Below are 11,876 nucleotides of genomic sequence, written 5' to 3' on the forward strand. Positions count from 1 at the left end.
GATAAACGGGGAGTGGTGAGGGTTTCTGGGGTGACCCGCTCCACCCAGGGAAGAGCCCAGAGCGCAGCGCTTGCACGACCAGGAGTGGGTGGGGGATGGGGGTGGGGGATGGGGGCGGATCGGAGTATCTGTGCAACACGGGGCTTTCAGCAGTGGGATCTCAGGACGTCATTTGTTTTTTAGGTTAGCCTGGCCATACGCTGCACAGGGGGCATGGGGCAGGCAGGGGAGCACGACGCTGAGGCAGATGTCCCAAGGCTCCCAGAAGCAGCCGGACGGAACACTCAGACCAGGGAGGAAATGGGAATCCTGCTCAGCGGGACCATCTCAGTGGCCCACGTGGATGGCGTTGTCTGGTGCCAGACTCTGTTCTGGGCACCCTACATGGACGAGCCATCTCACCACTTCCTTGGGCCACTGAAAAGTATGTCTGGATTACAGGTGGACAGAGCCCCTCATTCAGGGGCAGCCATCCTTGTAGAGTTGGGAAGGAGGCCTGCCGTCCCTCCAGGTGGTGTGGACCCTTGTCCCTGGCAGTGACGTGTTCTGACAGTGCTCTGAGGAGTGAAGGACAGCTGGACCCCCCGCATCGGGCCCCCGGCCCCCGCCAGACCTCCCTGGCCTACTGATGGCCATGCTGGTGGGGAGCTGAGTCAAGCGGGGACCATGGTGCCCAAGGTCAAGCGTGCAGGCGGGCCTTCCACGTGGTCTGTGTCCCCAGGCCCTGCCCTGCCGAGTTCTAAACTGCCCACAGTCATCAGCTCCCACTGTCACCGGGGCTGGCCAGGCTGTGGCTGAAGTCAGAGGTGGCCAGGGACGGGGTAAGGATGCCATTGACCTCTGAGGTCCTTTCCAAACCAAGCACCAGACCTGGGAGCAGGGAAGGGGGTCGGGGGTCCTGCAAAATCTTGGTCGCCTTCATAATTTGCCTGAGGCTGGCCTGGCTGAAGAGGGGTGGGTTTGACCCATGACCTCTGTTCAGGGCTGCCTGGGGCACTTCCCCTGGTGAGGTTCGGGCTGTTTCCCCGCAGGAGGTTCAGGGAGGTTGGCTGGAGGAGAGCGAGCCCACCCCTGCCCTCGGGGTCACGGCTGAGCTCAGGTCCCCGTTGGACACCCCCGTGGCCCCATCTCCTCTGCAGGAGCCCCCAAAGTGTGCTCTGGGCACCGGGTCCCGAGAGACGCTGATCAGCGTCAGAGTGGGGCGGGGGGGAGGGGGTCCCCGGAAACAAGGGTGGGGTGGGCTGCTTGTGGAGGAAAATCCTCATCGGGAGCTGGATCTCGGGGCGAAGGGCGGAGGCGGCCCGTCCACGGGGCAGGCCTCCCACAGCCGCACACACGCTCGAGCCGTGAGTGCTGAAGGCGAGGGGGATCTGCCCTAACAGCGTTCCCAAACTTTTTTCACCTGAATTTTGTTAGTTGAACCTGTTAGTCTCCTGCAGAGCAAATGCATCTCTTGGTCCACACCCATGTTCCTCTTCGCAGCCTTGAGAGCCGGGCGCCCCCAAATACCGTCCTTGGGTCCGGAACCGCGGGAAGGGACGGGGCGCCCCTCGTACACATCGCTGTCCCCAGAATTCCCATTCTGTCCAGCTTCACTTCGAGGGATCGCAGAGTCCCTTAACCACAGCAGTGAGTCCAAACGAGAGAAAACCAGACTTGCTCTAGATGAGAGACCACGTATCCCAGATTCCAGATCAATAGAAGAGACGTATTGAACAGCAGTGAGACTAGTCTACTCGCACTGTCTGGAAATCACATAAGATGGAAACTATTTACTAATAAGATCCACGTGTGTAGAATGTACATTTATAAAACACTACCCTGAAATTACCATCTTATCAGGTCTCTGGGACATTGTACAGACACTTAATAAAGGTGGGGCAGCTCGGAGGGACTCACTTTTGGGACTCTGGGGCACGGGACCCCCACGCACGGATTCAGCAGCAGCTGAAGGCAGACGGGGTGGAGAGGGGTCTGGGAATGTGAGGGGGGTTGGCACTGAGGGGAACTTCTGATGAAAACTGGAACGTTGATGTGAAGGGCTTGTATCTGCCGCCCCCGAATGTGCTGGGAGGACAGATGCTGTGTGGAACCGTGGGACCAGGGAATGCTTCCCCTACCTAATAATGTAAATTAGAAGGCACGCTGATGCCCTCTTCCGCTGATCCTGATTGAGTGAGCTCAGTGGGGGCCAGTAAGATGGCCCAAGCCCTCCCGCTGTGACCCTCAGGTGCTAACGTGCTCCCAGGCAAGAGCTGCTTGCCTGGCTGTCCACCTGGGCAGGCCCAGGGCTGGTCCCACTGTGCCCTGCGGGGCCCAGCCCAGAGCTGCATGCAGGGTCCGGGGCAGCCACAGCGGCTTCGGGGTCTGTGTGAAAGCCCCAGCCCCAGCAGGGTTGCTAGGAGAGAGTGCTGCCTCTGGGGTTTGGGGCCGGGACGGTGAGCCCGGCTTGCGCCAGGAGGCACTGAGGGCCACCTGGGCTTTGGTCTGTCCCCTTGAAGGATGCAACAGATGCTCAGGAGCCCGCTGGGCCTCTCTTCGGCTGGTGGGGACCGGCTCCCGCTAAAGACAGGCAGCCTGTCCCTTCCCTCAACAGCCCAGGCCTGCTCCCAGGCTGGGCCCCGGGGAAGGGGTGGGTCATGTCCTGCAGCTCCTAAGTGATGACCGGCCTGGGGCGAGATTTTGTCTGAATGCAGATGCTGTGTCCTCCCGCCAGGCTCCTGGCTGCTCCGCAGGCCATGCGTGCTCCCGGAGGCCCGATGTCTCTGTGCAGAGAAGCTTTGGGGTTTTGAATGTGTGGCCGCCTGGGAGGGGAGAATTGGTACCTGATGCGGTCTGTGTTCCTCTTACCGTGAGCGATGCTGCTGGGCGTCAAAGTCCATTCGTGTACCTTTTTCTGTGAATCCTCTGTTCATGTTTTGCTTTTTTTCTTGTTTTTGAAAATATTTTTTAGAGAGTTCTTTGCACATTAGTCTCTACCCTTCATCTGGGACCAAGGTTGCAAACTGTTTTTTTCCTAGTTTGCCGTTTGTCGTTTGACTTTGTTACGACGTGGCCACCTACGCCAGTGTTGGGTTTATTAGGGGTCGTTAGAGGAATCGATGCTTTTCACTGCTTCTGGATTTTCTGTCCTGGTTAGAAAGATCTCCCCCACTCCCACGTTTAGAAAGAACTTTACCCATGTTTTCAAGTTTTCACAGGTGGGTCTCTGATGGCTTTCGAGTCCCTTCTGGGATTTTACTCTGGTGCCAGGTACAGATCTCATCCTGTGACCTGGTCCCAGCACCGCTTACCGAGATGTCTGCCTGCTACCCAGTGATGCGAGGGACCTTGCTCAGACACTACGTGTCCTCCGTCCTTGGGCCTGGCTGTGGACAGCCCCCTCCGCCCACCGGCCAGTAGCACTTCCTCTGCCTGCAGAGGGTGTGGGTTGTGTTTGATGACCCGACACGGCCAGGCCCGCCTCCCATGTGTGTCCTGTGTGGGCCTTTCTTAGCTATTCCGGCTTGCTTATTTTTTTCATACTGATCTTAGAATCTGGTGTTTAGCATAAGAACAACTTTGGCTTTTATTATTTATTATTTTTATTACTATTATATATTTATAATTCTATATTATATAATTTTATGCTAATAAGTTTATTATTGTTGTATTATTAACATTTATATATTAACTTGGGGAGAATGGACATCTTTAGGATGTTGGGATATCCTATCTAAGAGCAAAGAGTGACTTTCCCTATTTTTCCTTTTCTTTTTTTTTAAAGGTTTTATTTATTTGTGTGTGAGAGAGAGAGCACAAGCAGGGGGAGCGGCAGAGAGAGAAGCAGGCTCCCCACTGAGCAGGGAGCCCAGTGCGGGACTTGATCCCAGGACCCTGGGACCATGACCTGAGCTGAAGGCAGATGTTTAATCAACTGAGCCACCCGGGTGTCCCATGACTTTCCCTATTTTCAAGTCTTTCAGGAATCTTTAAAAATTTTCACTGGAACCAGGCACTGTGCCTTCCTTGTTAAATGTATTGCTAAGCACTTGATAACTTTGCTGTCATTGTCACCTCTCTGCTGGTTGCTGGCTCTGTGAAGCCCACTGGATTTCTTCCGCCTGTTAATGTTGCCTTCTGCTGCATTAACAAGCTGTTCCAGCTCCTGTCAGATTTTGCACCGCTTCCTGCATCACTATCTTATGATCTGCAAATAGGACTGCTATTCCTCTCATTGTTTCCTCCCGTCCAGTTGCATCAGCTCGTGTCTCGGGCGCCCCCCTCGGTGGGACGTGGACGCCTGGCTGTCCCCCTGACTCAGCCAGAACGTCTGTGGTCTGTTCCCACAGAGCGCGGTGCCAACGTGCGTGCGCACTGCGTGAGTGACTAAGAAATGGTCCGTCACCTTCTAATGTTAACTCCTTTTCGGACAGGGAATGGATGTCGTATTTTCCCAGATGCCTTTTAAGTGTCAGTGGAAATGACTGTAGGATTTCATTCCTCAATTAATAAGGTGAATTATATTAAAGAACAGCCCAATATTGAACCACTCTTGCCTCCTTCATGTTAAACTTTTTTTTTCAGTAATTTTTAAGTTGTCTTCCATGTTAGTAATCGGTTCATCAAAGCTTTGTATGAAAATTGTGTTCTTTTCCATCAAATGCAGTGTTCCTTAAATTTAATGTGTGCGTCCAAGCTTGTGGAGTTTGCTTTACAATGTTAAAGTTTTCCAAAATAAAGATTCCAAACTCCAAGAATTCTAATAATTTGCTGATATACTTTATTGCAATGTTTGCTTTTCTTATACTAATTTGCTGGTTAAATTTGCTGTGGAAGCACCGGAAGCTTCTGACCTGGAAGTATTTGTGCAGAGGCCGTGAGGACATTCTATGGGGAGGGATGTGCCATTGGCCTGTGGTCTCGGGTCCCCCTGAGGAACCTCTCCTCTTTCCTGGGGCTGCGACCTCTGCTATCGTCCCCCCAGTCCCCCATCCCACACAGACTCCCTTGGACGGGAGCTGGTCGGCCCCCCATCCCAGTACCACCCCTGTGTGCTCATGGTCCTCCTTCTAGAAGCCTCCGTGCAGCCCCATCAGGGCCTGCAGAAGCTACACCGGGCTGGCTGTCAGGGCCCGCCCTGGGGGGGGCCTGCTCACCCCTCCCAGGGTGGCCACTCCAAGGAGGGGCTGGGGCCCAGACGGAGCACCCTCACTGCCAGGTGGGTGGGGAGAGGATTTAAAGGGGGTGAAGGGGCAGCCACAGGAAGTGGGGTGGGGGAGGCTTCTTTGTCTCCCATCCCCCAGGAAGCTGGTGCAGGAAGACATGGCCACCACACGAGGGCATAGCTCACCCAGGACCTCCCTGTTTTCTGTCTCTCAGAAGAGCTAGCACCATCGATGCAAACTGCTCCGCTCAGGGCTTCCCAGGACCAGGGGGACGCACACTGGACCTCTTGCCTTCCCTCCCGGGTCTTACATTTGGTTCTAATTCTGAAAAGAAGAGGCAAGAGACACCTTGTGGGACATGGAGGTGACTCAGACCAGCCTCCCTTGTGGACTGGTCTCACCCCTGCCTGCCCTTCCAGAAGCCTCTGTCAGGCCAGGGAGACAGGCAGGTCTCAGGAATGGTTTATGGACAAATGGTTTCGGGGAGGAAGTGGTGCGGTCTCGTCCCCCCTCAGCTCGGAGGGGTCCCAGGGTCCAGCCAGGGCCGCTCACCGGGACTGTGCTGGCTCAGCTGGAGCCTGGCAGCTGCCGCCCCACCCCCTCCGTGTGGGCTCCCGGCTTCTGTACCCCTCGGCAGGCGGCGGGTATCTCTCGGCCCCGGGGTCCGCTTCCCTCTAGGAGGCCGGTACTTGTTCTTCTGGTTGTACAACAGGTTTCTCTGGAAAAGGCGAGGAAGGCGGCCATGGTACCGCAGGACAGCCAGGACCGGGCCTGCGAGAAACCGAGGGTCAGACCACGGGGCCTGGCAGGCTCACTGGGTGCTGACCCCCAGACCATCCGTGTAATGGGGGATCCTGCAGACCGGGGCCTGGGCGAGCCTGCCCGTCTCTACCAGGGAGCCCTTATCTAGCTCTTCCCCAGGGGCCGACTCCCAGACCCCAGACCACACTCTGGGGACCGGGGCTCAGCATTCCCTGCACCAATGTCCTGAGCCACGTGCACAGCCTGTTCCTTCTTCCCAGGGCTGCCTCCTGAAGGTGACCTGTCATCTGTATGAATGGCTGTTTAGGGGGTGTGGGCAAGAGTGGAGGTGAGGACCGAGGGGGGAGAGAGGAGGGGGGCTGAGGGCAGGGCAGGGCCTGGCCCCTGGTTCCTAGGTTCTTTCCTGAACTCGCAGAGCAGAGAATCCTAAATTCCCTCCTGGCAGCCCGGGTCATTGGGAAGGTGTTTGCCACGGCAGGAGAGGGGAGCACATTATCTCTAAGTTTCATGTGAACCCTTTAAGGACTCAAACTGCAATGTGTGGGCCCTGCTAAGGTCAGGGGTGGCCTCCATGGACACCCCAGCCGCTGTGCTCCTGAGAATGGCCCCTGGGCCCACACATGCCCATGCTTCGCTTGTCGCACCTCCTTTACCTTGAGTGGGATGCTGGGACCACCCCCGCTATGGAGGAGGGACATCCCAGGGAGGTGAGTGACTTGCTCAGGGTCATCTGGGCACACATGGAGAGTCACGGCCCGGGGAGCCACCCCCACTTCCCAGGCCCAACTGCTCTAAACAGACGAGAGATTCAGTAAACGGCATCAGCCCACCAGCGGGGAAAGAAATGCCACGGAGACTGAACAGCCAGGGGATGACAAACGTGAGTGGGACCCACGGAGCAGAATCCTCAGCCAGCAATGTGGACGGCTGAAGGGCAACCCGTTTCGTTCCACAGAATCCCAGAGTTCCAGCAGGGTGCAGCCCAGGTCCCCTGGAGGTGGGATGTGCCCGGTGCGGACCTGCAGGGTGCGCTGCCCTGTGTGTGAGAAGCTCAGCATCCCGGAGCCCTGTTCCTATGGAAACGGCCTTGGCGGTCCCCACCCCGACCCTGGCCGGAGGCAGAGAGGGAGAGCAGGAGCACCCCGAGGGTGGGAGTCCCCTCCCCGAACAGGGACAAAGTGGGCATGCGCACAGAGGGTGTGCTGCCCTCCCAGCCTCTTCCCCCCTCACCCCTGTGAGTCCTCCAAAGGGAACCCTAATGGCTTTGGACATCATGACGGCAGTTACGGAGTCAGAGGCTGTACCGGGTTGAGTGGAGTCCCCCCTGAATTCATGCCCTTCCCAGAACCTCAAAATGTGACCTTATTTAAAATAGGATCTTTGTAAATGTAAGTAGTTAAACTGCCGAGGTCACTCTGGAGAAGAGTGGACCTAACTCCAGTGTGGCTGGTGTCCTTCTACGAGGAGCAGTGGAGACAGACAGACTCACAGCGGAGGCCACGTGAGGACGGGCAGAGATTGGAGAGGTGTGGCCACAAGCCAAGAGATGCCCAGGACTGACAGCCAGCACCAGAGGCCAGGAGCTCAGGGAGGGGCTCCATCGGCCCTTAGAGAGAGCATGGCCCGGACACCTACATTTCGGAGCACTCGCCTTGACCAAGTGCAAGCAGCCCCTGAACCGGCTCCCCACCAGTGAGCTAGACCACAGGCATGTCCACCAGGAACGCTTCGTGTGTCCTCCCCAAGTCACCGTCCAGGGCTGGCCTTGTCTGCTGCCCGCAGCGACCCTTACCTGTCAGAGGACCCAGCCAGTACACCTGGGTGTACTCCAGCAGGGTGAGCCCCGAGCAGGGGAAGGTGACCGAGGTGGCCAGGGCGGGGTTGAAGAAGGCGGACGTGAAAGGCCCAGCTGTGGGAGGAAACACAGACGGTCCTTGTGGGGCCCTGTCTGCCGCCGCCTCTCCTTGGGACGGAGCCCTGTGCCTGGGGCCTGGAGCTCAGCCCATCCTGACCCCCTGATGCTGATGGGAATATGGGCAGGAGGGCCACTCAGCCAAGGCCAGCTCCATGGGATCAGGGAGCAGCCAGGACAAGAGTCTCTCCACGATCGTCCACCACCCATCCCAACTGCTCACCCCTGGATGAACTCCCTTCCCCCACCCCTTTTCACCCCCATCCGCCTGTGGGAGGTTGTCCTTGAGAGAAAGGGGGACAGAGACAGAGACAGAGATGGAGAGAGAGACAGAGACGGTGAGATGGGGAGACAGACAGAGGCAGAGACAGAGCGACATCAGCGAAGGGCTGAGCCCAGTGAGGAAACAAGAGAAGGGAGGAGGGATGGGGCGGACGAGGAGAGACTGGGAAGAGCGCCAGCATCCCTCCACCCTGGGCCGGGTAGACCATGGCCGAGGAGCAGCGGCTTCGCGTGCGCAGGCCCGGCCGAAGCTGGAGGTGGAACCAGGCTCTGGGGGCAGTGTCCTGGGTGGCTGCTGGGCTGAAGCAGGAGCTCCCGGCCTCTCCCCAGGGCCGGAGCCCAGGCAGTCTGGACGCAGAGCCCTGCTCCTGGCAAGTTTCTGCTCACCTATGCCTCAGTTTCCCCACCTGTACATGGGCTCTAGCAGCGCCTTCCTAGACACACAGTGTCTGTCTTCTGCCGGACCGTGGACAGCGTCTCAGAAAGTCAGCCGTAAGTGCTGGTTCCTTCCCACCGGCCTAGCCCGCCCTAAACGCACACTCAGGAGGGCTCAGCCCTCAGGCCCTTCTAGTTGCTGAGCAGGTGTGAGGCACCCGCTGAATGACCTGGATCTTGCAGCTGACCTCAGCTCTCTGCTTCTCCACTAAGGTAGGAAGGGCAGCTTCCACAGTGACTGAAGAACCCCCGGAGAGCTCGGTCCAGAGGCCCAGGGCCCTGGGCACAGGCATGGAGGATGGGAGGATCAGAGGATGGGGGAGGGTGGGAAGATGGGAGGAAGATAGGGGGATGGGAGGATGGGAGGGGGATGGGAGGATGGGAGGAGGATGGGAGGATGGAAGGATGGGAGGATGGGTGGAGGATGGGGGGATGGGAGAATGGGAGGCGGATGGGAGGATGGGGGATGGGAGGATGGGAGGAGGATGGGGGGATGGGAGAATGGGAGGCAGATGGGGGATGGGAGGATGGGAGGAGGATGGGAGGATGGGAGGATGGGGGATGGGAGAATGGGAGGATGGGAGGAGGATGGGACGATGATGGGAGGATTGGAGAATATAGGGAGGATGGGAGGATGGGGGGAGGATGGGAGGAGGGTGGGAGGTGCTGCCCTCTCTGGAGACATAGGGAGCCATGTAGGGAGGGGTGGGGGGAAGAAGAAACAGAGGGAACTGGGACTCTTGGAAGGAGTGGCAGAGGACTCAGGAGCTTCCAGACCAGAGCGTGGGCTGGGCCTTGGAGAAACGGCACTGGCTGCCCACCCGCCCGGGCTGCAGATGCTCTGAGATGAACAGGAACAGTCGGAGGGTGGAGAGACCCAGCTGGGAAGGACAGCACTGACCGGGGCCGAGCACCCCACCCCCGTGCACTGTGTCGGGTCCCGCTGGCTGCCATCCCACCACCACCAAGTTCCCAGGAGAGGGCCGTCGCAGTCCCAGGGGGCCGGTGGTCCCCCTTGCTGCAGCCTCTCTCCTGGGTGTCCACGTGGGTGCAGAGGCTTCGACGTGCCCGGGGAAGAGGCAGCCAGGGCTCACCTGTGTGGGCCGTGACGGTGACCAGCAGGGCCGTAGACAGGAAGACTGTTCCGGAAGCGGAGGAGGGTCAGGTGGAAGAAGAAGGCACAGACAGGCGCCTTCCACCGCGTGCCGTGGGCGCGGACGTGCGCAGGGCCGAGCTGCAGTGTGCGTCCATGAGGCTCTGGAGGACGTGCACGTCACTGAGCTCCCAGGCCCAGTGGAGCCGGCTCAGGGTGCAGGCCGCCTGCACGCCTGGCCCCTGGGCCGCTAACGTCAGCAGCGTGCCGGGCAGGGAGGCCTGGGCCAGGAGGAGCTCCTGCAGAGACACGGTGGGGTTGGCTGCGGCCCCGTCGCAGGTCGCCCCGTGCACCAGAAGAGCAGCGTCAGCAGCAGGTTGGGGCCAAAGGCCCCCGCCCAGGGGCCCAGCTCCACCAACACCCGCATCTCCAGGCAGCAGGCCCCCAGCTGGGCCGCACCCACTGCCTCCCGCGCGAAGCTGGTTTGGGTGCCCGCCGGGAGCAGAGCCTTGGACACCCTCCTGGCCGCCTGGCAGAGGGCGAAGGTGGCAAAGAAGGAGAGGGACACGTTCAGGCCCTGAGGGCTCCACGAGGAGCGGGGCCGAGCAGGGCTGCTGAGCTGACATGTCAGGGCCCGGCCCAGCCCCAGCCCCAAGGACGGTGCTGCTGTGGGAGAGTCCACCTGGGCGGGCTGCCCTGCGAGCCCCACACCTGTGCCCTCACCTCCAGATGCACCTGCTGCCGGCGTGGGAGCCGAACGGGATGCCCCACGGTCAGGCGTCCTCCCTGGGACATGAGACCCACCAGGCCCCCGGCCCCCCTCCCTGTCAAAGCCACCACTGGAGCGCCGTGACTCAGCCCCCAGGGTCTCGGCTCCTTGGGCACAGCCTGGCAGCTCCCCTCACTTGTGTGCTCTGTCCCTCCCGGGTGAGGATCCCCGGCTCTGCCTGAGCTGCGGGCCCCCTGCCACCAGGTGAGGGCAGCTGTCTGCTGGGCCGGGTCTTCCCACCTGAGGGAGGGAGGGAGGGAGCCTGGGTGCTCCAGCCAGGCTGCCAGGCTGCCGGGGACGCCTCAGGAAGCGGAACCTGCAGAAACGGCCCCACCACACCACACACGTTAACTTTTCTGACCAGCAACATAGACAAAAATGCATCTCTAAGAAAGCCTGGCTGGTGCGCACAAACCTGAGGACCTTGGAAGAGAAGCCCCGGCCCTCGGTAAACAGTGATTCCCTGTGCGAGGCCCTCCTGGGCACCCCTGTGGGACACGGCTCTCCAGTCCAGAGACTCCGCCAGAGACGGTCCCGGACACCGGCCAGGCTTCAGGGACACACGCCTGGAGGTTGTGGTCTCAGGGGCTTGAGGTTCCGGCACACCACAGTGACCCCAGCGGGCCATGCCCCTCAGGGAAGAGTGGACATCAAGCAGCCGCAGTGGGTCGCTGAGGGCGGCCAGCCCCCGGTGGAGGGGTCATTCTGGGCCCGGGGAAATGGCCACTCTGGGGAGGGGGCGGGGGGTGGGGGGCACTTGCCAGGGGAAGGGGCTGGGCTGCCAGGCCGGGGAGGGGAGGGGAGGGAGCGGCTGGTGAAGGCCCGGGTTGAGGCCTGCTGGACGCAGCATGGCCATGGGCCACACCAGGCCGGCCCGAGGCGGTGGGCGCAGCGGGGCGGGGAGGTCAGCAGGGCAGGTGAGAGCCAGTGGTGCCTCGGCCCCCTACCTGCGTCCCAAAGCCCGAGACCTGCAGTTGGCCGTGGGCGTGGGCTCAGAGCACAGCGGCTAAGGCCCCACGATCCAGACACCGCCAGGGGGTATAGGCAACCCCTCTGCCCCCCTCCCCTCACCTGTGCCCACCTGGAGGACCCCCACGGCCTGCAGCAGCACCTGACTTCTGCCCACACCCCTTTCCCATCCTGCTGTCCCCCTGCCCCTCAGGAGAAGGTGGGACCACCCATCAAAATCCTCTGCATTTCCTTCCAAGGAGTTCAGCTAGCACAGCCGCCGGAGAAGGTGCTGAGTATGACGTCACCAAGAGGAGGACGATCCGAGAGCGCCTGACGCCTGAGGGGGGCCTGACGCCTGGGGGACCACGGCAAAAGTCCCGGCTGTGCCCCAATGGCCCTGCCACCTGCAGCATTGCAGGGTGGCCAGCAGGCCCCCGTGATCCGAGTGGGGCCCCAGCTCTGGACCTCTGGATCCACATTTACAAGGAGGCCTAAGGGTAGCTCCGTCTTTTCCAGGAGAACCAT

At 60.1% G+C, this 11,876-nt stretch overlaps 1 protein-coding gene across 1 annotated transcript; it reads right to left on the minus strand.

The window, feature by feature from the left end:
* Positions 1 to 757: 757 nt before the first annotated feature.
* On the minus strand, positions 758 to 11,876 carry LOC123838438 (aquaporin-12A-like). Its single transcript, XM_045867422.1, is given in 8 exon segments — positions 758 to 870; positions 5,775 to 5,918; positions 7,702 to 7,818; positions 9,633 to 9,664; positions 9,666 to 9,750; positions 9,753 to 9,986; positions 9,989 to 10,297; positions 11,756 to 11,876. Coding segments are annotated over 8 exon segments (1,155 nt in total).

Source organism: Mirounga angustirostris, unplaced genomic scaffold (assembly GCF_029215605.1).
Source record: "Mirounga angustirostris isolate CCGP_5_RB_7025 unplaced genomic scaffold, mMirAng1.0.hap1 SCAF_3, whole genome shotgun sequence".
Taxonomy (NCBI): domain Eukaryota; kingdom Metazoa; phylum Chordata; class Mammalia; order Carnivora; family Phocidae; genus Mirounga; species Mirounga angustirostris.